The sequence below is a fragment of the Oryzias latipes genome, chromosome 7, assembly GCF_002234675.1.
Source record: "Oryzias latipes chromosome 7, ASM223467v1".
Taxonomy (NCBI): domain Eukaryota; kingdom Metazoa; phylum Chordata; class Actinopteri; order Beloniformes; family Adrianichthyidae; genus Oryzias; species Oryzias latipes.
The window spans coordinates 20,999,591-21,024,738 of NC_019865.2; the positions used below are offsets into that span (position 1 = coordinate 20,999,591).

At 38.1% G+C, this 25,148-nt stretch overlaps 1 protein-coding gene across 12 annotated transcripts in view; it reads right to left on the minus strand.

Moving 5' to 3' along the window:
• The window catches only part of rap1gap (RAP1 GTPase activating protein), a 45,051-nt gene that overhangs the window by 12,828 nt on the left and 7,075 nt on the right, over nucleotides 1-25,148 (minus strand). For 8 of the 12 annotated variants that reach the window (XM_023956781.1, XM_023956790.1, XM_023956779.1 and 5 more), the window contains exons 2-8: nucleotides 17,794-17,829; nucleotides 7,833-7,926; nucleotides 4,623-4,670; nucleotides 3,520-3,555; nucleotides 2,460-2,507; nucleotides 1,041-1,079; nucleotides 732-923 (exon numbers count right to left, since the gene is read on the minus strand). In XM_023956781.1, the coding sequence (XP_023812549.1) occupies nucleotides 732-923; nucleotides 1,041-1,079; nucleotides 2,460-2,507; nucleotides 3,520-3,555; nucleotides 4,623-4,670; nucleotides 7,833-7,926; nucleotides 17,794-17,829 (493 nt within the window). Of the gene's footprint in view, nucleotides 1-731; nucleotides 924-1,040; nucleotides 1,080-2,459; nucleotides 2,508-3,519; nucleotides 3,556-4,622; nucleotides 4,671-7,832; nucleotides 7,927-9,535; nucleotides 9,771-17,793; nucleotides 17,830-25,148 lie in introns of those variants that run through there. The other 4 variants (XM_023956788.1, XM_023956782.1, XM_023956785.1 and 1 more) reach the window with 4 other exon arrangements.

The following is a 25,148-nucleotide window of genomic DNA, read 5'->3' on the forward strand; positions in this document are numbered from 1 at the left end:
CAACTGACCAGCCAGTGCCAAAAAACTCACACGAAGTTATAAAAAAAAAATCACTGACAGTCAGTCGGCTTCCAAACAAACCCATTTGTGTATATAAATATGTCAGTTTCCATTCCAACAAAAGCTTTAGTTTTGGTTCAACCCAAATTGGGTTTACAGCGAAAGCAATTGGCCAAGCATACTTTGCAGTAACTATTATGATCAATTGGGTCAATTTGCAAGAAAATCTATTCTTTTAAAGGTCACGGCATGAAGAAATTATGAACTCTGGATCCTGGTATTCATGGTTTACTGTCAACAGGTAGATTCATCACAAGACCACACTGTGAAAACCGCTGTTGTGGGGAATATGCAATATGATCAATACAAATGACCAACAAAAAAAGATGCACAGGCGCAGTGAGAACTTAACATCAGCATCAGTCAAATTAATTCATTAAAAAATGTCTTATAGTATTTCAAAATTGTTTTTGTCAAAACAAATTAATAATGATTGAAGCATATAACAAAGAGAGGAGGAGAACGTGCCGAAAAGAAAAAAAAATCCAACGATGTATTGAGAATAAACCTTTCTTACATACTATGATACCTTAATCACTATTTTGTTTAAATAAATTCCAGATTCTTTCCTTGTGGCACATTTTCAAAAAACCTTATCCATGAGCTTGTTAGTAAATTTATGATGAAGCAGGACAAAGGCATACTGTATGTTTGTTCAACATGTGACTGACCTTTCCAAGGAAGTGTTTCCGGAAAAGTGTAGCTGTCGTGTTACATTCCAACTTGGTGCGGCTGTTTGGGGACGGAGGCCTGAGCTGCTCTGCCTCTCCAGAGTTGCCTAGCTCATGGGTGGTTCCCTCAATCCAATAGCCACCAAACTGGGGCAGCAAAATGAGAGGAAAGGGGCTTTTTCTCCCCAACACCTGCAGAAAGTGGAACATCAGTGGTACGACAAGATAATGAATAATAGAGGATTTAGGAACATTTATAAAATAAAAAGCAGTTGTGATGACCAGTGTTGGTCTAAAATGACTTCCTACCTCATGGACACTTGGATATGGAATGTAGTCTTCCTCAGTCTGAAAAAAATTTATGTATAAAAACATGTTTCCACATCAGAGAATAAAAGACAGCCACAATGTCCAACTAGAATCCCAAAGGATGCAGTTTCAGAGTAATTGCATAACTGTTATGCAACTGCAATGTGTTCAGCTGTGACATTAGAAATAGTTATCAATGTAAGTCTTCAAAGGTTTTTTCATTGTTTGCTGACCTAATGCTTTAAATTGCACCACTGCAGCAATGCTGTATGTGGTTACATTCTTTGTTATCATTTTAAGCCTGCAAACGTCTGCAAAGACTGTTGTTGCTGCAGGGTGTTTCAATGCAGAACAAAAGTGAAGTGCTTTGTAGCATGACATGGCAACAGCTGTCTTAGTGTGAGCAAAACAGTGGATATGAACATAAAAAGAGGATAGAAAAAAAAATCACTTTTTCCATCCACATTGGGGTGATGGAGGACTATTGCTCTGGGGAATGAAGTGGCAATGAGCTTTTTAGCCAGAACCCACAATATTCTACAAAAGGCCTGACCAATCCTGGTCCTCAAGAGCCAAAACCTTGCCTGTATTCAATTACTCCATACACAGCTCGCAACTAAGGGGAAAAAAGAAAAGCTTTAAATTTCCGCAAAAATTAGCAATGTACGCATATAGTCAAAACGTTGAAACTGGCCAAAGTTTCAAGAAACAACAATCCCTGTCTGAAGTAAAATAAAATGGTGACTTGTTTTTCCTAGTAGTTGTCTTGATAACATTTGCATCTATGTGCTAATCTGAAAACTCTTTTTTTCATATTTACTCCCCTGGCAGTCCAGCTGGGAAACAGCCTGAACTGAAATGGCGTGGCTGCAGCAGCATTGGATGGGACTCAAAAAAACCAAAGAATAAATCCTCGTAGTGGCTTTGGCAGGTATTCCGGAATAAAACATTTTCATTTAAGATAAAATCTTATTTTCTTAATCAGAACTTGAATGTGTTTATGAAGAGTGTGGCAAATAGAAACCCAAGACTGACAAGCATTATTAGGGGCAAAATGTTGTGATTTTTTTTTTTTTACTTGCCTTTTTTTAGCTAATTGGTTTTTTTTTAATTCAATTTTACTTTTTCTTTACCTGGACTGCCATTTTAATCTCACTATACATGGCAACAAGTTAATTCTTATTTCATTCCATGTCACCTGACCTCATGTAATCTATTTTGTCTTATCTTATCTATCCTGTCCTGACTTCCTGGATATTATCTCATGTCATCTTATCATATCTTATTTTTTCTTATCTCATCTTATTTATCCTATCTTATCTTACCTTACCATGCCCTGTTTCAACTCATCTAATCTCGTGTCTTTGCAAATACTGATCCTTTTGTGTAAATTACTGCATCTCTAGATGAAAGTCATACCTTGAGCGGCGGAGGAAAGGAACACCTCTGCTCATCCATCCTGTTGCCCTGTTTAAGAAGAGAACCAAAGCACAAAAAGTCCTAAAGAAGTGCTAATGTTGAACCAAAAAACTCAAAGATTAAAAAATATGTTGTTAGTGCAACGAGATAAGCATGACCTAAAAAAAGCAGAGAAAATGATCAAACTTGTTACGTAACATCACAGATTTCTCATAAGGTATTCTGCCAACAACAAAGCAAAGTCAACATGAGACAGCTCAAAAAGCCTACACAGGGAGGGGAAACAAATTAACAGCAAAGAACATCCAGTCAGTGACAAAAAAGTATTAGAGCATGGAGATTGCGATTATGTAGATTTTAGTTGAACCTTTTCCTATCACTTCACCTGAGGTGTGTTTGTGTGACAGAAAAAGCTAAATAAAGCAAAGCAGAGAAAGAGATGCAGTGATGTTTGGACTGAGCCAGATGATGGTGCCTGCCTTCAAGGAAGATAGAACATCTCATCAATGCAAAGTGTAAAAAATTAGTCTGTCACAGAAAAATATTTCTTTTTTCATAAACATTGTCTTATAATGTTCTGTTAAGACCCATTCCACTGTAGGATACGAGAGACGTCGATGCCACTGAAAGTTTTCCTGCAGCGATTTTGATCATTTGGAAAACAGTGACTAAATGTGCCATCAGTTCATCACAAACTGCAAACACTGGTGCGTGCACATGAGCTTTGATAAGCTGCATCATTCTCAGAGAAAACTCTTAGCTTCTTATGTGAGGGATTAAATAAAACATCCTTCCAGAGTCTTCAGAAACCAAGAGATGGCTTTTGAAGTGAGATAATAAGCTTACAGGGCTGTCAGCCTGTGTTTTGAACACATCAGGAGAGGCACTATAAAACGGATTGCTCTTGCATCACGCCTATGAAACGACAAGACTCAATATCCTCTAAAGTACATACAGATAAGAAATATTGTAGCTGAGGAAAGGTGCTGCAGAATTGGAAAGAGATGCCAAGTGGTTAGTGAGGCGAGACAATAAAACAAAAATCGATGCATCATCTTACCTGCATCTTTTCAATCATTTCAAATAATTCTGTGGTCTGAGGAGAGGAGATGACATTTTCTGAGTTCATTTGATGAGTGTGAAGGCTCGCTTCTTTCTGTAGGACTCACTGAGCTTTGTCAACATGTCTGGGTAGCATTAAACTCAATCCAGTGACAGAAAAAACATACTTGGTCCTCCAAACCTTGTCCTCATTTTCTTCCTACGTGGGTGTGAACATTTCGATCATTTTAGAAGAAAATGCTACAAAAGATGTCTACATATAGAGGACATCCCGCATCTGTGATACATTAATTCACATACAAGTCTTTCAAATAAAATTTGCTGAATCAACAATGTTACACACAAAGAATTGTGGGAAAACTAAAAAATAAACTTGTTCACCCATAAACAAGGGTCCACACAGTTTTCCTTGAAGTATTGTTGCAGTAAATCAACCTGAGATGAGGCATCCGACAACATATTTAATCACTTTAGCCATTTCAGCTACATTTAAGGTATGAAACACTATAGTTCTCAGCTTATTAATTATCTTAAATCTTTCCTTACAATCGGATTAAATAATCAAAGAATAATATCTGAATGCTTGTTTTCCTTTATCAAGTATTTAATATGAAATTTGCTTTAAATTTAACCCCAACTACTGCATGACTCTTTTAAGTGATTCGATAAAACGTTGAATTCGTCGGCAAAGCCCGACTTTTGCAAAAGTCGAGAAAATCGAGGATGATAAGCAGCTTGTGGATGTATCTGTCCAAGGTATAGTTAGGCAAGAACTGAAAGGTTCAGCCTGCAAAGCCTGAAACAAACACTTTGTGTGCACAGCAATCATGTCTTAGCTCTCTGTGTGAGTATGAGTAAAGTCCTCCACCATGAGCAAACAATAGTCTGCCACAAACCCTAAAAGTAAATAAGCCAAGCTCTGACCAAAGGATGGGGGAAAAAAAGCATTGTATCATCTTTGCGTTCACATTGCATTCAGTATTTTAAAATCTGTATAATTTTAAAGAAAAGACTTGTTACATAAACCATAATGTAGCTCAAAGTTATAAATTGCAGTTTTTCCAATGTTTTTTAACTGTGTGTCTAAATAAAGGTACTTACAGTCCTGGGTTTCTTCCAGTGAGTCTTTGTGGATGCTGGAGCAGAATGCTGTTTGACAAGATGTTTAGCCATAGTTAACTTTTTGGCAATAAAAATCCTGCAACTTCAAAACTCTTTACATGTGACGCATTTTACAGGGTTTAGATTCAGATCTCCATGACTGCTGAGCTTTTCCTGCAGCGACAGACAAGTGGAACAAAGCTACATCCCAGTTATCTACAACCTTCCCAAAAAACAAAAAAGGAGACGGAGGCAAGATCCAGGTTCTATCATCGCACGCTGCAAGCACACGGTTATCAGAAAGCGTGTGTCTCAGGTTGCAATGCAAAGCCGGCTGTTCTAGCTTGAAGGTGAGAGGTGTCTTCTTTTGATGAGCCCTCCTCTATCACTCTCTTTACTGCAGGAGGAAATACATGCAAGTCAGCCTCCTATCTCACAGTCACTACATGCTGCTTGTCTCAGACTAAAGTTGACTCTTCTAGTCTCTTGCATTTGTGCAAAGACACTCATCTTCAAATGACATTCAAAGGTAACGCTCAAATATGAACAAAAAATTTGAAACAAGAAGAAATAAGACGTTTTCTTCTTATTTTGCACAGAGATGACAGTGGAAGAAGCGTGGAGATCCCCAGAGAGCGTGAGTAGTACGAAGAGCAGGTGTTGGTCCTGAGACCTTTCATTATGAGAGCTAATAGGACGGTCATTATGACAACAGACAAATTAAATGAACAACACCTCCTCTGCACTCCAGACCTGTCAGCTGCTAACTTGGGTCCTCAAAGGGTGTATAAAGAACGAGCAGCTTGGCCACGTAAATCCAATGAAAATTTTTTTCATTTGCACTGTTGGTATGATTTAGCATACTAATGTTAATTTTGTTTCTTTTTTGGGACAAAAAAAACGCAAAGGTCTGAAAAAAATATTTCACTCAGGGGAAACCACTCAGCAAAATAAGCTGATTTTACAACAAACATATTTTACATGACTGTAGCATTCGAGCTTCACAAAAAGTGGATGGTGTCAAAGTATTTGTCGTTTTTTGTTAGCTTTTGCATAAACTGCTCATCAAACTTTAAAAATCATTACATGCTAGCAAAGATTTCTCAGAAAAGAACAAGAATATAAGCTTACTGTAACTGCTTAACCATTTTATCTGGTTGGGTGAATTGGAGATTAGCTTGTTTTTTGCAAGGACTGGATTTAAGAGATAATCTTTATTGTTCACCACACTTTCCTTTAGGGCAGAGGTCTGTAACCTAAAGTTCTGGAGCCACGTGTGGCTTTTTGACCCCTCTTTTGACCCCTGGCTAAAGAGAAAAAAATATTTTTCATCCTATAAAGCATCATTTTTGGACTACATTCATGCAAAACAAAACAGTCAGATTAGTCAAGCTATATTCAAGTTATTTACAAACAATTGAATCACACTCCGGATCAATCCACCAGGCTCCTGACTACATAACATGACTACATAATGCTCCAACAATTTCTTACGAAATGCAGCTTCATGGCTTACTAAAGTCGAACAAGAGGACAGGTTGTTAAGCGCCAGTTTGCCTTCGAAAATCAGTCTGAGGTGAGAAAGCACAACCAGAATTCATTCGAAAGGCGCACCAAATTCTAAACTTTTTCATTCCATTTTCTCTTCATGCTTATGTTTTATTTATGGCCAAAAAACTAGCCATAATATTAATAACATAAATGCAAAACTGTGTTTTACTTTTCTAAAGGGTAAACTAAGAGATTGTGGCTCCTACTGGGTTGTCAATGAGAAATTGGTCCAAATGGCTCTTGAAGTGTTGAGGGTTGCAGACCCTTACTCTAGGGCAGAGGTGGGCACTGAGGGCCGCAGTCCTGCATGTTTTCCAGCATACCCTGCTCTGGCATGTTCTGATTGGCTGGACACACCTGAACCAGGTAATCAGCCATGAGTAGGGCAAGATTATTGGCTGGACACACCTGAACCAGGTAATCAGCCATGAGTAGGGCAAGAGTACCTGGAAATCATGCAGACACACCGGCCCTCGAGGCCTGGAATTGCCCACCCCTGCTCTAGGGGGTCACATCAAATACAACTAATTTATTACAAGAAAACAAAATTACTTTAGTTTCTTTTCTGTGTGAGATTTATGATGGACACAGAAAATCAGAATATCAGTGTGTACTGAAATAATCTTTTCTAGAAACTAGCAGGTGCAAGGCACCTACAGCTGTTGCAGAGATCAAGAGTGAGGGTTAAACAGCCTTGCCTCTACATTTCCTCTCCCTTAATCCCTTCCACTACCTTTGCTATCCACAGATTAAGCCAGGTTGGGAGAAATGTAAGCTTATTCCAAAGTGTGAGAGTGTGTATGAAACCAGTCTGACACAAGAGAGATTGTTGGAGCTTTTGATCACCACAGAGCTTAAATCTGTTCCATTTCTATGTTCCTAAAATATCCTTGGCAGGTTTTTCACATCAATACCCGTTTAAAGACACACAAAAAGCTAAGCATGAGGATTTTAAAAGTGTGTTAGATTCGCTTGGAGCCGTGATGCTGAAAATAGATATATTCTTTCTCTTGCTTTTGTTGTCTAATTTATGACCTTCTTGTGATTTCAGATCATCTCGAGGATTAAATTTTCTTAAATTTTAATGAGATTTTGAAGCCCAACAGTCGTCACTTTTAAAATTTTGAGTCTTTTCTAAATCCCCAAACAGTACATGTGTAAGGGTGGGAAAGAAAATAATTGAACTTAATCATTGGAAGTCTATTGTTGTAAAACATGATGACGAAACAGTTGAAGGGGGTTGTTTTTGTACTCTGGAAAGGCCAAAAACTGAGTCAAGCTGGAATGTGTCTGCTTCATTGAAGATCCACTTGTCAGTCTCAGCTTTAAAAAGTTGTCAAAATCAGAATGACTGGCAAAAATAGACTTGTATTAATTGAATCAGTCAGACATGATGATTCCAGTGACTGAGCTTTGTGCGTCCTAATTACTCAACTAAAACAACAGGAAAAGAACAAAATGTGAAGCAATACTGCAGGCAGACAGAATGAGTCTAATAATTCCGGACATTAAAAAAAACTATAGCAAGTGTGTCAAGAGATAAGCGGAAGAGATAGAATGAGGAGGGGAGTTCCTCAAAGATCTCAGGGAAAATGGCTGCATAATTATCAGACAATGAAAGAAGGCGGGCAAATTTTGTGCTCCAGTTTCTCTTCCCACCTTGTGGAACGGTGAGCTGCTGTGGTTGGGTGTTGGCTGGAGTGGTTGAGCCTCTAGTAGGGGAGAGACTCGGGTGTCACTTCCATCTTGCTTCCTACAATCAGAAAAATGCAGGAGAGGATTCAGTCAGAAAAGGTCACAGTTTGCGATCGAGCAAGGAGACAGCAAAAGGTAATGCCACAGGGATGGTTAGTGGTCTTTTGGTTCACCAAGATAAAAAAATAAATGCATTTGTGTTGACTCTTGTCCACAGCACTGCAAGGGGCTGATGTATTCTTCTTTAATTCAAGCACACTCTAACTTGACCTTTCATTTATTATGAAAGTCCCGCAAAAATCCAGTTTTAATCAGGGCAATATGCTCAAGGTCTGCAGCTTTCCATGACTTTTAACCATATCTGAATAGCATCCATTGAAGTCTGCCTCTCTGATACAAATGTCAATGTTTCTTTACTAATTTCATTTAAAAATACTTTTCCAAATGATTGTAAAGCATATTTATTTATGGCATGTCTTCAATTATTTTAATATATGAAGCAATGACTCAAACACTTAAGAAAAAAAGCTTCGTATTCATCAAAAGACAAAGATCCTGGCTTTTTTTTATCTGCTGTTGAGCATCTTTTGCTTTAAACTCAATGTCTCAGAAAGATTTTTAAAATCACTGATTGCTGCATGTTTGACAAAGAGGCAACATGTGTGTGCTTTCTCAATTAAATCTTTGGCTTTATTTAATGTTAAATAAAAGTTGCAATTCAACAAATCCTTCATGAATTTTAGCACCCCGTGTGAAGTGTGAGGCACTAGGGCAGCCAAAAAGCATCATAAGTAGTGAATTTAGTCCAAACCAAGGAACTAACAAAGAAATGAACCAATAATTAGGCATACAGTAGCATCACTATAGGAGGAAATGTCAAGCTGCTGCCTGGGCTGCAGATAAGAGAATCAATGTTCAAGACGGACAACAACCAAGATGTAAATCTGAGTCTGCCGAATGCACTCAGACACAAATGTAGGTGAAAAAAAGAGAGAGCATGAATCATTAACATACAGAGCCGCCTCATAGCTATTACACAACCAATGAATCTCCAATCAAGACACGTCCTGCAGTGCCCAAATGAAAAGAGGAACAATTCTGAAAATGAGGCATTTTTTGACTAGTCGAGCACTTCCAGCAGCGGCTCTCCCTCAAGACAACAAAACACAACTGGGCATCAGCTGCCCCTAACTCTCAATTAGAGCTGATGCTCCACAGAAGGATGCAGAACTAAGACGCTCATGCACACGCATGAAAGGTGCAGCAAAGTGGAATGAAATGCTTTCATCTGTCACAGTTGGTTCCAAGAAAATTTGAGCTCCTTGGTTTGTGTTGAGAGAATTGCCGAAATAAAGTCACAGTAATTACATCTTGATAGAGAAGTATCACTTATGTATCAAACATAAAATTTGCATCAGAGTTGGGAAATACTCAGTTTTACACACATACATGTAATACAACACATACACACCTGTCCTGGTGTTAAAACTCAAGCCCTCACATAGATCAGCTTGTAGAAACCCACAGCTTCATCCCAACGCCACAACAAATTACATAACACAGCTCAGCTGGTTAGAAGTGTACCACAACAATCTGCAGGATGAAGACACTGCATCAGTGCATCAGTTCAGCCAGATGTTCAGCCTGGAGTTCAATAGAAAACTTACTTTCACAGCGTAAACTGGGCTCTCCCTGGGAAGTCCGGAAAGCGACCTGTTCTGAGGTTCCTGCAGATGACTCACAGTCTGCTCTTCCCCTCCCTTCACTCACTTATCTCCTCTGCCTCTCCAGCAGCTCCACTCTGCTCACTCGCTGCTCCTCGTCTCTCGTTCACCTGCTGGCCTCACTCTCAGCTCTTCCAACTGCAGCACATTTCCAGTGAGCATCCTCTCTGATTCTCCTCCTTAAACCTCCTCCCACTTCATTGCTCTCTTTCTCTCTCCCTCACATGTGCACTATTAAGTTGTCACTTCCTCTGTTTCCTTCTTCTTTGTGCACTCTGTAGCTTCACATGCCTTGAATCTGAAACTCCACACCATCCCTAACCCCCTCTTCACCAACATCTCCATCACCTTTGACCCCTCTTGAAAGCAGAACAACCTGCCCCCCTCCTTTTTTAACAAAGGCCACCGCCCTGACAGAGAAAGCAGGGATTATTAGGGCAAAGGGAGCCATCCACAATCCCTACAATCTCTCAAACAGCTAGGGCTGTTGCTGTGGCAACCAGCATCAGCTACTCACTTACTTACAAGAGAAAACACGCACATTCATGTTCATGACAACACGACCTGAACAAGGTGATTATGTCCGACACCAGGCTACAACGCTAGTTCATAATGCTCCTTTTGCGGGATGAGAAAGGAGGAGTGGAAAGGTTTTTAATTACTGTAATGTGTCTCATCAAATCCCCTGTGAATGCGTTGTGCTTCCTTCACTAATCTGACATCCACAATTCCCAGCAGACCCCTGACTCATATCACCAGCGGTGCCTTTCCTTGCTAAACCCACACTTGTACGTAGTCAGAACCTGCACTGTGTGTGTGCATCAAACACAAGGAGATAACAAGGGATTACACCACTGGTCCATATTGTTCTATTAAGAGTGGTCCATTAAAAACAAACAATCCATCCATTATCCAACTTTAGAAAATAAAATTAGGATTGAAAAACTGAAGCAAACTTTAGAATTATCCAAAGATTTGTCCACTGGTTGCATTCAACAATAATCTCCTTTGTTAATCTTTAAATAAAAAGGTTACAAATCTTTGATTCTTTACTCTTTTTTTCTGCAAAAGAGCTCATTTCCAGGACGTTTCAACCAAAGAAATCATGAGGATTTTTTGTCACTGATCAACAGTTGAAATTGACAAACATCAAACAAAATTTAAAAAAAAGAAATTAGTGTGAGCAGACTTATGAAAACAGATGTCATGATAAGCTTTCTGTTTGCCTCCCGTAGATGACTGGTGGTTTTGAACTGATAGCCTCCTCTCTGCATCAGTGTCCTCTGGACAATCCTGAAGTTAATGCCTTCCGGTTGACCTCATTGCCAGGGATTCCCATCCCGTTAGCCTGCAGAAAGGACATCCAGACTCTCTGCTCTCTTGCCCAAACACCTTGTCCTCTGAACATTTCTGCTTTCTGGAAATTTCCCCCACATCATCCTCCTTCTTTTCTTCACCTCTGACTTTGCACTTTTGTGCAGCTATTTCCCAGTTTAAAAACTGCCGGATAATAATCTAGCATCCTTTAAGATTTAAGCTTAAATAATGCTAAAGCTCGCTGGATCCCATAATTCCAAAAGGATTTGGGCCAGGCAATAGAGAGAGCAGTGTACACTGTTTATTAAGTTTAGTTGATGGCATTGTAAAACAAACAAAAAATGTCAGCTGAATGTGGAGCACATATCTTCCACACAAGCAAAATGATTTATTCATCAACAACCAGCGCGTGTATTCCAAAGGGTGAAACATAATTAGTAGTGCTTGGTCTCCAGGGGCTGAAAGCTAGACTGTAAATAAATGTGTCAGTCCAGCAGAATTTTCTGTCTGTGCCTTTCACATGGACAAACCTTGAACCCTTCTGCCTTCACTCTGAAGCTCATAGATGATGTTTAATCAGGTCATTTGCAAAGCAAAAAGGAGTGCCAGAAACATGTGAGCATGCTTGGGAACTTTGCATTGCTGCTTTGATTTCTGTGTGGCACACCTGAGCCGTGCTGAGACTGATTTTAATTGAGTTTTATATTCACACTGTGTTTTTCTACTTTGCAATCAGTTTGTGTAGGGAACAGACAAAAGGCGAACATAAAAAGAGAGCAGAGTAATGCTAGAATCATTAAAAATTAGCTTGAGTTTTTAAAACACAGCAGCAAAAAGGAAAAGCAGAGGTGTGCATTTGGTTACCAATTATTGTTTACAAGATTACAAACAGGATACGAGTAAAAGATTACACTTTCAGACGCTTAAAAATAAAGATTGATATTTGTACTATTTTTTGAAAAATTACTTTTTAGCCTATTAGCAAATATCATTTTTCTAATCCATGTTTCACTTGAACCTACTGACACTTTGAAATAGTTTTGCTGATTTAATAAAAGATATTTTTTCTGTCATGAAAACAGTGCAGGTAATCTTTTGCAAACTTCTAAAGTTCCAAACTGATTATCTTTTGATTTGTTTTCAAAGGCTTTCCAGCAGTAATCATGATTATGTCATTAGCCAAAATAAAAAAACCTGTGTCGTTTTATAAAAATTTGCCTCTGAGTTGTGTGCGTGACCGTTGGCATGGAGCAACCCCACCCCCCTTCTCCTCCCTTTTGCTTTTTGGGTAACAAATGCAAGCTAGCATCTATATATCTTTTCTTAGAATTGAAACAAGCTTCAACACATAGGTGTTGTTTCTCGATCATCTCTTAAGTCTTCACGCACACGAGAGCATGAGGCATGAGCGGGCTGGGGGTGGGGGGCAGTGGAGCGGAGCAGAGATCTTGAGGCCCACCCAGCGTATTTTCCACGTCTTAAATAAGTTCTTTTTTTTAGCTGCCCCTGATTCACTAAGGTTTGAAAAAAAAAACTAAGAAAATGCAATTTTGAGAATAGTTTTCTTTATATATATTCTCCATCATGAGAAAAATGTCACAAGAACATGTTATTAACACCAAATAAACTACTTTAATTGGAGAGGGTCTTCAAGGCTGAACTTTGTTTTGATATGTTCTGTTTAGAGGTGTACATTTACTAAAGTACAGAAAAGAAGAGTCTAGCATTTCCATATACCGTATTTTCCGGACTATAAGTCGCACCGGAGTATAAGTCGCACCAGCCCAAAAATGCATTATAAAGTAGAAAAAAACACAGATAAGTCGCACTGGACTATAAGTCGCATTTTAACTTTCACAACCTTATATGACACAATCATAGCAGACTGTTTATCTAATAATTTCACAGAATTTCTTTTAAAACTTATTTATTTATTCTTTTCATGAAGCATCATTGGCCAACTAATACTCTGTTTTCATCCTGTATTTGTAGAAACAGTTGTCATTTTTATTGCATTTCTGAATCTATGAAATCATTGGAAAATAGAATATTATGTTCTTAGCCTTCAAGATCTTACTGTAAAAAAAAGTTTGCTGATTCTCTGAGTCACTTAACAGACTCTTAACACTTAACATACTTCATACATCAAATTGACCCAGGAACATCATCTCTGTTCCTCACAAATGAACATAACAGGAGGGTTAACAATGTATTTATTTCAATTTATTTCTAATATAAGTCGCTGCGGAGTATAAGTCGCACCCCTTGCCAAACTATGAAAAAAAGGGGCGACTTATAGTCCGGAAAATACGGTAAGTCATACGTAGAATCATCCGTAGTAAACTAGAAATGACAAAGCCGGACAGGCTTTGAAATCTTCGGACCCTGGACTTTTTTAATGGTGAGTGACTGACTTTAGTAATCCTAAAAAAATCTTCTAATCTAAAATCTTGGCAGTCTATCTGAAAGGCATATATCTCTAGACTAGTGAGAAGAGCTACCACTTTGCTTTTCTCTAGTTTTCAGATATATTTTTTTAACGATCTTAAGAAAAATTAATGTTGTCCTGAACAGAAACTGTTGCAACATCATGACCCAACTAGTCATAACTTGTCTATTTTTAATCTGAAAAAAGCAATTTTGTCAATTTAATGGCAAAAGAGGAAAAAAGTGCACTTGTCAAATGTGCAGCCTGCAGAGACACGGCGGAGATCGTTGTTTTATGCTAATCTGGTCTTCAGTGCAGAACAGGCTGACTTTGAGCCTTTAACAGATTGCTGCCTCTGGAGGCTAGAAAGTTAATTAATAAAAACTTTCTACAATCAATAAATCCCCTCCAACATAGTATGTTCTGAGATTTTGCTGCTCTGCATCATCACTCACACTAAAATCCTGGAGGTGCAGAGCCACCTGCTCCCTTGCCTGTAGCAACAGTTCTCCAATCACAAATAAATAACAACTATGGCATAAATTGTTTCAAAATGAACTCTATGTCTGGACTGGTCTCAAGGCCATCCCTCCATGCTCCTCACCCTGACCTGAAGCACTCAAACAAATGAAAAGATGATTACCTCTCTTGGGAAACCATTTCTCTGAGCGATGTCTGAATCTGTGGCTGAGCACAACGCCTGCAATTTTAGCCTCAGCACCAATTTTTTTTCCTGTTCTTTCAGAAATTTTGAAGGTCAGGACATCTGATGTTCCTCTGACAATTTTAAGAAGACATCTAAAATTTTAGCAAGAAATAAAAAAGCATCTAATATGCAAAACAATTTGAATGGTCTTCTGATTCGATTCTGCATACCAAAAAATTATGAAATCAACCATTTATTTGAAAAGATAAAACCATACAAATATTTACAAGAAAGGAAACCTAGGGATATTTTAAGTAAAAAATCAAACGTTTCAAAAGGGGGCTTGTCTTTTATCTAAAAAGTTCAATGTAAAACTGCATTCAGGCTTTATGATGAAAGAACTGAAGTGAGCTTTGGAGCACAGGATGATAAAATCCTGGTGGAAATAAAATATACTAAAAAGGTCCGTAGCAGCTCTTTGCTGCATCCCCCTGAGCCCAATTCCTTCCAGACGGGCAGTCGTACTCTGTGTGCATTTAACAGCCGGGAATAGCTGGCGTTCTGGAAGGAAGTAGGTTGATGCAACCAGTAGTTTCCAGTTTACAGCTTGCTTTGTTTTGGTTTTGTTTTGACCAATGTCATTGTGCATGCTACTTTAGACATAACCCCTGGGAAATCCCGCTTTCACAGATGTTCCTGTTCAGCAACAGAAGGTCACCCCATATGACTTTGTGTTCATTTGTGCTCGAGTTTAGGGCTATGAGTGATATTCAGATGTTGGTTCCCTGCAGTGCAGTGGCCTCCTGCCAGTCAAGACAAATTATGTTATCTTTCTGCAAGATTTTCATTTTTTGATGGGAACCCCCCACCCCACCCCCGACTTGTCCCGTAGAACTATTGCTTGGAACAATTGTTTAAAAATATTTTAAAACAGAAAAGATTACCACCCAAACAAAGTATTGGAGTTATTAGATGTTTGTATTTTTTGGACATGCTGGGTGATGGATGTGAAGATTTGGGTTACTGAGTTGGGCAGAACCAGCAGCAAGCTTGTCCAGCTTGTGCTATATTTGGTCTGACAGCAGGAGACTCACAGAGAGCCAGCACAGTCTGATCTGGCTTGACAGCTTGTTCCCCTACAATGTCCATAATTCTGGACAACTTCAGCTTGATGTACACAGATGAGCATGCACAAGCAAACCGGTAATCAGGTTGGCTGATTGTCAGTCTGATCCTCCCCCCTGCATGCACATGCATGCAGTGGGGGGGATCATGATGCAGGACGTTTCTCGTGGGAAATGAGCAAATCAGAAAGGAGTGTTTGGGGTTACTCTTTGGACATATCTGCAAGGCAGGGATTGGAATTAAAAAGGAACTAAAGCATAAAAACACAGCAAGTTATAGATCTCAAAAAGAGCTATGGAATGAAGCAAAGCACTGAATTCAATTTGTAAAATTCTAGATTACAAGATGTTGAGATGTAAAAGATGTAACAGCCTATTTAAAGGTACTTTGATACGGAATCACCTGGAAGAATTACTTAGCTTTTTAATAGAGATTTCCATAAAACGTTTTTGTGATTTCTGTAACCATTCACAGAACAAGTTCCTCAGCTTCTTTAAAGTCCGCTCTGAATTCTTCCATATAACAAAAGAAGCACCTGTGGGTGGTTCCAACGTTCACCCCCCTCCTGCCTGCGGTCATGCTGAAGCACTGATAAAACAGTGGGATCAGCAGCTGGGTTGTGTGAAAGGATGGCCAGAGAGTTACACAACAGACAGCCCACTACAATAATCCATCATGCTCCGGGGACAAGGAGCAAGAGTGCACTTAGTGTCTGGATGTCTGTTCATATGCGGGTGGCTGAGAGAGAGACACGGAGGCTCAACCACATCATCTCAGTATAACCATTATCCAGAGTAACCCTCCTCTCCCATTTCTTCCCATCAGGGAGCTTAGCAAGACAGGCTTACAACCAATTACAGGCCTCCCTGGAGAGCATGGAAGGAGGGCTTGTGGATCATCTATTTATTGTGTATAACCCACCAGATGGAGGGTGGTCATTTAACATTGAATCAAGTGCAGTAACTGAAGGATCAGATCTGAGCAATCCTTGACATTTAATACATGCAGCAGATTATGAGTCAGTATGTGCAAGGCAATAAGTCAATGCTACCTTTAGAGAGTTTTTAAAAAAGGGTAATCTAGGTCATTCTACGATGCTCAGCTTTGACAGACGGACAAAAACAAATTCATATTTGTCAGAATTTTCTTGAAGTTTCTTTGAATGAAAATGGAAATTGTTTTTTGTGTTTTTAACATGTTCTTGTAGCATTTTCTCATTACGGAGGACATATAAAAATAAATTTAAGAATAAAACTGCATTTCTGAGAAATGTTTTATTCAAATTGTTGGGAATCAGGAGCAGATGAAAAAGATCCTTTTCTAAAAAAGCTTGAAGTGTGATGCAAAATCTACAATCGGCAGGCCATAAGCTCCCTGCTCCACTCCTTTCTGGTAAATCCACTTGTAGATGACTAGATCCATGTGTGTCTTTGTTTCTCCTCGTCTGAATTGACATCTGCCAAAAAAAATCAAAACTGTACAGCTGAATAGCTCCAATGTTGCTTGCTGTTTTTGTTTCTCTGGTAATGTTAGGTTGGGGGGGTGAGGGGTTGAAAGCTAGCGGGAGAGAGTGTAAACACAGGGATGATGAGAAATGAAGCAAGCTTATTCTTCACTAACAGAACTGGCCCATAACTCAGAGGGGAATTTCCACTAAACTCCTGCCGCTCTGCAGAAACTGTGTCCTAGAAAACGACACAGTTTTTTTTAATTTAGGACAAAAAACAGTAAGATCATAATTAAAAGACCACTGGGAATGGTTTTCCAAAAGATCCAAAGATGATTAGAGTGGGACTTGAAGTCCCTCTTTAAAGAACTGCACTGTGTTCAGCTGTTGTCTGCATTCTCCAGGTCTGATTCTTAGTGAACATCGTGAGACATATGTGATGAGGCTCACTGTAGCTCTCTTCCAACACTGCAGGTCATATTTGCTGAATTTAGACGACAAGGCCAAGTGTGGCTGTGATTATCCCACTTTGCCTCTTTGATATAAAGCAGACATGGCCATCTCTCCCCATCAAATTCTTCCAGCTTTCCTATCCTCCATCTTTTTCACACAATTCCTCTATTTCGACTACAGTTTGAGTCCTACTTACATCCTCCTCCGCACCGTTTTTTTTTCGCTCCAGTATTTATTGTCTTCTTTGTAAAAAGACACAATTATTGTGTGAGTCAGAGTTATAGTGTGTTCATAAACTAGGCCAGGTGTTGCTTGTCTGCTTGGAGTGCACTCCTGTGTTTTTATTCCAGCACGAAGGTGGGGTGGCACTGTGTGAAGCAATGTTTAATCTACCATCATTAGATATCTGGGCACTCATGCCTTCTTAAGCTTTGACAAAGGCGTGCTTCCTCTGGCAGGAGGTGTGGATGCTTACACCCCTGCCTGCATGCCTACATGTGCCACTCACAGCAGCAAGCAGAGCTTGCCAACATCTTTTCTTTTATCTATCTGTCTGTCATTGCACTGGTGCCCATCTGTTCTTCCTTTCACTGCCTCATTCATCTGGCTTACATTCGGGTTGGTGAACTGACCCACACACAGACATGTCACAGGCAAGTCTGAGTCAGAGACATATTTTTTGCTTTTTGTTTTGTTGTAAAAATAATATGTCTAAATATAAATATACTTAAAATACGATAAATGATTTTAATTTTAGGATTTTCCATCATAAAAAAAACACTTACCATATGCCTCTCGCTTTGGAGAATGTCTTGTCCACTCTGGAAAAAAAAAAAGCACAAAACAAGTTATTGATTATATTCACCTACCAACAGGTAGATTTATTGAAATATCTTTTTGAATACCAATTCCAACTGATTACCATCTAAATACCAAAGACTCAAGCTCAGCTCATGCTGGCAAATTAATGAATAAGTAAAAGTCTCCACATTTTTGTCAAGCAGATATTTGGTCACCCATTTTTGTCATAAAAGTCCATAGAGAGAGTGGATTGTGCTGAGCTACCCTGAAATAACTTTTGCCATCTGTTGGAGTAGCTCTTCCAGGGAGGAAAGGATGATTACTTGTCTGTTTCTTTTTTTTCTCGTGAGACAAAATGAATCTTATCTTTCTCCAAATCTTTGCTTTGAGGTTCATTACTCAATGTCAGGCAAGAATAACCTATCAGCTGTTCCTGAATCAGACCTTAATTTGTATCTTACTGATTACTTTTTGCACTCGCCATGACTTCTTGCCCCCTTTTGTATGTCTTCTGAAGATTGTATGTGCCGATACGTGATTTGAGATCCTCGGACAGAGGTCTTTTGCCTTTCCCTGAAGGGGTACAGAACATTTGAAGCCAAGACCCTGAGGTTGTGGAATAATTTGCTTGATGAAATCAGGTCAGATGAATCAATGTCCTCCTTTAAGTCCCTACTTAAAACATATTTATATCAGGGAGAATGTCCTGATTTCATTTGCGTTTCATGAAGTCATTTATATCCCAGATTTTCACTGTGGATACTTCATAAGAGATATTAATTAAGAAAATATAGTTGTTTTTTATCTTTGTAGATTTTTAACATGTTTAAATGCAAAAATTGAACCTCTTTACCGCAGTGCCTTCCGTCCTCTGTTTTGTCCTTGCAAGCAAACATTTTCCCATTTTGGTTTCAGGAATTTTGATGATGCATCTCAGTTGTCTTTATATATACACCCCTGATGCAGTGAATCTTTTTATTCTAAATTTGGATGCTTTATTTTTGAGCTGCAGTCTCTCACAGAGGTGAACTTCTCACCTGCTTTTATTCTGAAAAACTAAGATTTTAGATTGTTTTTTTTTTTTTTTACTGCAACAATTAAACTACGAAGAGAAATAAATAAATATGTAAAATAAAAATAATAATAATAATACATACATACTCTACAGTGCTGAAGTCTTATTCAATGTGTTCTAAATGTGTTCTATCATTTGTGTTATGGCTTTATTTCATATGTTATTATTTGGGCTTCAAATGATTGTTATACCTGGTACATGTTTTTCTCTTTTATTTTTTTTAACTTGTGGCTTCTGTTCTATGAAAGGTGCTATATAAATTAAAAAAAACTCACTTGTTTACTTTACTTAAAACAAAACGTCTTTGTAAGTCAAAAAATGAATCATTTTTAATTTGGTATGGCTGTATAAGATTGAATAGATTTTTTATTTGGCTTTAACACAGTAATCTCTGTATTTTTTATGCAGGTTTAAAGTCTTTACTGTTTTGATTTGAATTCTTTGTGAAGCATGTTGCGTTTAGATCAATACTATTTTAATAAATATGTAATAAATAGACTCAGTCATGATAATTGTTAATCATAGAATAAACAAAGGTCCTTTGAAAAAAAATGTAGAGATCAATTTTGGCCACTAGATGGCACTGTGTGTGCAAAAGAAATACAATCTTTGAGCAGCAAAGTAATTATCCCTCAATTCTAGTTTTGGGTTGAAAAAATATATTAAACCTCTAAAAATATATTTATAAAAATGTATACTATAAACTACTTACAGTTGCTTAAAGGTTGCAGCTTTAAAGGCTTTATGAAAGCAGGATTGTTCAGTTTGATCCTGTGAGTCATGATTTCAGGACTTGTCATAACTGGCAGCGGCGGCTGACACATTGATTGGATGCTGTGTGTTTTACTGGCCTCTGCATTTGACTTTTCTGTATCTAAACTTAGCCTCTAATTGATACAGAGGAAAGTTCAAAAAAGAAGATGGACAAAACAAACCACATCCTGACTGTAAGATGGATTTTTGTTTTCCTGTCTCTTTTGCGGCTTCTCTATCACCTAAAAGGTGGAACTTTTAAAGGAGCTCTTATTGATCTGGTTGTGAACATAAAGCACCGCATGAAATCAATTTGAAGAATAGGCTCCTCATCATGGAACCAAATTAGTGCAAAGAAAAACACGAAAGATGCAAATTTAGAAATATATTAAATATATATAAAATGTTTTTAAGAAGAAAAGACTTCAGGAAAGATGTTGAAAGTCTCTGGTCTGTCAATCAGGTACTTGTGCATTAATTTGCGTCTTGCAAATGGATTTAGCATCCCACAGCTTTATGTGTCTGCCAGCTTTTGTTTACACTGCCCTTAATATCTTGACTGCAAATACTTCTCACAATTTGAAAAAAATGTTTGGGAAAATATATCTCAACACTGACCCTGAACAAAAGCAGTGCAAACTAATGTATAAATTCCTGTTAGCTGGACACAGAGACTGCATGCAATATGCTAATGTGTATTGTCCATAATATAAAAACACAGTTTGCAAAAAACTTAGATATCCCCATATAATAATATTTAATATTTTCTATTAGTAAACGATAAAAACAGTTTGTGGTTTTGACAATTGTGGATGTTCCAGCCGGTTTGTCCTGACCATGCTCAGAAAAAACAAAACAAATCCCATCCTAAGCCCTACATCTCTCAGTCCAGTGTTGTTAAAACCATACCCAAGAGTAAGACTGCACAATGTTGGGTTCCTTAGAACGATAGCCCCCAGCTTATTATCTTTTCTGTCATGAAATTGCTTTGAAATGTTTTTCAGAATATTTCTAAGCCAATATCAAAGAGGCAATTCATGAAGCCAGCATGAGAGTAGATAAGTTCTTCCCTTTGTTTTATTTTAATTCTTTTTGTGTTTTTGTTGTCTTGTTTGAATTTCTGTTCTGTCCAGAGTCATGATCACACCTGGGTTAAATCAATTATCACTCTGCTGTTTTATTTTATTAATTGCATTCAGCATTTTTACGTTTTCTTGGCATCATTTTCAGGTCTTCAAGTTGATTTACAAAACTATTTAGGTTTCCATTTCTGGTCGCTCTCAGGCCTTCTGCAAATGAGTCCTTCACAACCATCTTGATAACTAAATGAACCCAAACACAGCAGCAAATCTGCAACAGAAAGCTGAAAACTGGAGAACATAAAAAATGGTGGGTGTTATAATTGCCCATTAAAAGTCCAGACCTGAACCGGGCTGAAATGCCACGAGGGGAGCAGAGAAAAATCTGTGCATAAATGAATGCCTTAAAAACCTTAATGAACTGCAGCAACACTGTGAGGAAGAGTGCGCCAAAATTCCTCTACAGCAACATGAGAGACTGATAAGGTCATAAAAAAATGATTGATTCATTTTATAGCTGCTGAAGGTGCAGGCTTTGAAATAAAAACAGTGCTCTCAGACTTTAGACGCAGTCTTTCTTGCATAAACAACAACCTAAGATTAAAATTGGGGTTCTTCTATGGATTTTTCATAGCATGGAAACACTTGATTTTCACACAAAAAATATGATGTCTGCTAGTTTTTGATCACAACGTGTTTTACCAAATGGAAAGGTAAGGTCTGAATATCACAAAAGCTAATACAATTCTAAGAGTCTCTTGAATGTGGAGAAATTTAACTGAAACTAAAACTTGTTTAAGTGAATGAAAGCAACATTAAACCTTGATAAATATAAACAATTGCTCATGATTGCTGCAGAAATATTCTATTGTGGACAAAAAGGAGTAGACTGACACTTCCCAAAAGTAAAACCTCACAAGCAAAGCCAAATTGCACATTAGAGATTACAAAAAAGTTAAGCAGATGAGCACAGACAACTTCATTATTGCTAAGAACTTCCCAACAAACAGAACCAAAAGTAAAAATGTTGGTGATTCCTTTTTTTTATGTAAAAAACAGTCTAAAGAAAAGTGAAAGCCAGAATCTTCCTCATTCTGAGAAAAAGTGTAAGTGTGATTTAGAGGAAAGGGGCTCTGGCTGACATCAGTTCACTGCACTTGTGTTGTTGCAGGAGGTTGTCGCTCTTATCCCCACTGCATGAAACATCTCTCATCATTTTCAGCCCCAGGCCTCCATGTGACACATTATGACACTCAGATGGAATTCATGCTGATGTTCTATCTTAGACTAGGGAGGATTTCAGTGAGTCCGACAGACACACGGGGTGTGATGAATCAGCACTCCACTATGGGTGGAATGCACAGTGGTCCCAGTGGGAACGCCGGAATAATTTTGGGGTGTTGTTTCTGCTGCTGCACAGCTGAGAGTAAGGGCGGGACACCTGTTTTCATACAGTACCACCCTTTCATTCTCAGGTTTCAAGGAATTCCCAGAAAATTAAAGTCAAGGTTTTCTGGTCACCATCAAATAAGGAGTCAGGAACAAAAATAAAACAAAAAAAGCCAAACATTTAAAAACACAACTCTGGCAAAATAACAACAAAAATCTTAAATTTAAAGGAGCTCCTGTCAACCTTTTAAGACAAAACGCAATGCATCAATCATACCCAAATTAATATGTTGATGAAATATGTGCAGCTAATTTTGTAAAACTATGTTCCTGTATTAAGCTTTACAAAGATGAGTCACAAGAATAGGGAGGTAGTGAGCCCTTGCTATTAGCTACCTGGTAGTCAGGGAAGCAAACTTCCAAGTGGGATAAGACGGCTCTGGATCAGCCTCAGAAACCAGCTACTGTGTCAGCAGCTGTGTCACTTAACAAGAAGTTAATTCATCTTAAGGTGGCTTTAAAGCTTGTAATTTTCTCCTCCTTCCTCCAAACTTTTTAAAACATTTTTGGCACTTTGAAAAGAAACTGCAGCTACCATCATGAAAGAAGTTTGCAGCTTTTCTAATGGCAAGTAGGTCAGCAGACAGGAACAAGTCAGTTGGGCGCAAATCCAGCTTAAAGCCAACAAGTTTGTCATTCAGCCACAAATCTGCCGCTACAACATGTTCTTGCAGTAATTCTACCACTAAAATTTAAGAAGCATAGCAAATTTGGTAAAGTCCAAACCAACACAATCTGACCAAATCATCCTGTGAGTGCTTTAGCAAAGAATTCCAGTACGGTAATTTACTTTTTGCATAAAGCTACACAACCAAGGATGGTGTCAAACTTTTAAGAGGAAAAACAAAAAGAAAAAACAAATGGTAAATAAAAATATGAAGCTGCTTACATATCTTATTTTTTTATGACCTCAAATCCTTATTGGATATATATAATATTATAATATCTTCAGTATTCTAGAAGTAAACTCCTCAGATTTTTTCCTAAATCCTAATCCTTTTTTTTAGGATTTTTCCTTAAGGAGGGTCTAAGGGCAGGGATGCCCAGTTTAACTTAGTCTGTTTAGTTTAGAAATTACCAATTGTATGTTATGCCTGCATTTCATGTTGTCATACAATTAATGGTATGAAGCCCATTTGGACAACTATTATTGTAATATTGGCTGTATAAATAAAACTGAATTAATTTAAACAAAAGATCCAAATTACTCCTCAAGCTCTGGTGGTTTGACATTGCAATCTAATCTCCCATCAAATGTCAAAAAGAAAAACACAAAGAGGAACAAAAGACAAAATCAAAACTGTCAGATTCCTGACACATTTTAAAAAAAAGTAAAGTAAATAAAATAACAGTGCATGCCGATGGCCGCATTTGATTTTGCACGTCATGCAAAACCATTTCTTAACTTCACCAACGGACCAAAAAACAATACCTTTTACCTTTACCTCTTAACCAACCATGAGTTTGATGGATCGACAAGGAAACTTCCAAGGGGTAAAATACCCACTAAAAAAACAACTCACACCTGTCCACAATAGTCTGAAGCCCTGTTATCAAATTTCCTTTAGCACCGATCTATTTCTTTATAAATACCACAGCAAGAATTACATTGTCAAATGACAAAGTTGAACTGAGAGAGTCGGCTGACTGTCGCGGCTCTGTGTGGGCTTGAATGGGCCCATTGACATGGAGTCATTCAGCTAACGTAAATGAGCAAAAAGCCGTTGAATGTCCTCATTATTTATGGTACAGTAGGATACAGTGTATGTGGAGCCACACACATTAGTGCCTCTGCTAGGCTGACTTTCGCATGCACGTATTCATTCCATGCACAAAACAAAACACATGACAGAGCTTTTTCTTCTTTTTTTAGTTGAATCTGAAGTGCTCTTTCTTATTCTAATGGCCCCTAATAGGGATGGAATTGATTATGGTTGCTCTCCTGGCGTTTCATCCTATTTCACCCACTTATCTTGAGTGTTTATGTAAAACCAAAGATAAATGGTTTATTCTTATTTTATGGTAGTTTAAAAAAGACTTTAATTTGCTGATCCTAATGAAAGATTTGAGACAAAAAGAGACAAACCACTGATAGTTAAAAAGGAAAGATTGATGGACTTTCATTATTAACAAACCAGTATTTTCTTTCCAGGTATTGTTTACATAATTGTGTCATGTTCAGCATTTTTTTGTCTTATCATTTGCTGGAGCATTTCTCACAAAGAAAAAAAGCAACCAACTGTCACTTCCTGTAAGGATTATGCCCACATTTCAGCAGGAAAAAGGCATTTGCAAGTCTTCAGAGAACAGTTTCTTAATAGTTCATGAGGAGAGTCATAAAACAACTATAATGATGGATGTGCTGCGATATAAATTTAGCATTCAGAATTTGACTACTTTATATGAAAGTGAAGAAAAAAGTTCCTGTCGATGAATTTTCCTTTAAGCCATGAAGAAGGATTTTTTTTAAAAAAGATTAAAAGTTTTAAGAGTTAAGTAATTACAATGTGACTCCAGGGCCAGATTTTAAAATCAATGAATGTTTTTCTGCTTTTTCAGAGTGAAAAAAAATGAAGAAAAGATCAGTGGCACTGTCAGTTCATCCAATGCCTTCCCTCCCCATTGTTCTCTGCAGATGGCCTGCTGTTGTGGTTATGAATGTGGATGTGAATGTCAAAGTAAATATGCAAGGTGGGACCTAGAGCGCAGACACTGAAGAGCCCTCAGGCTGCCCTGCAACTCCTGTTTGCTTTGCCACTGCCCTTGGAAAGGTACTTCAAAGTGCTCCCTTTCTGAAGTAGCTTGGTCTTGCAGCATAATCTTTTGGAAATGAATGTTTTTGTGTGCGACCATTTTTGTCTAGGGTACAACTCGTGGTGCCTCAGATGCCAGATCAGCTAAAATGGGAGTATAAACATCATTTGTGTATTGATATAGCATTCTGTTTAACTGTTGATTTTATCTTTAAAAGTCATGTCAGACC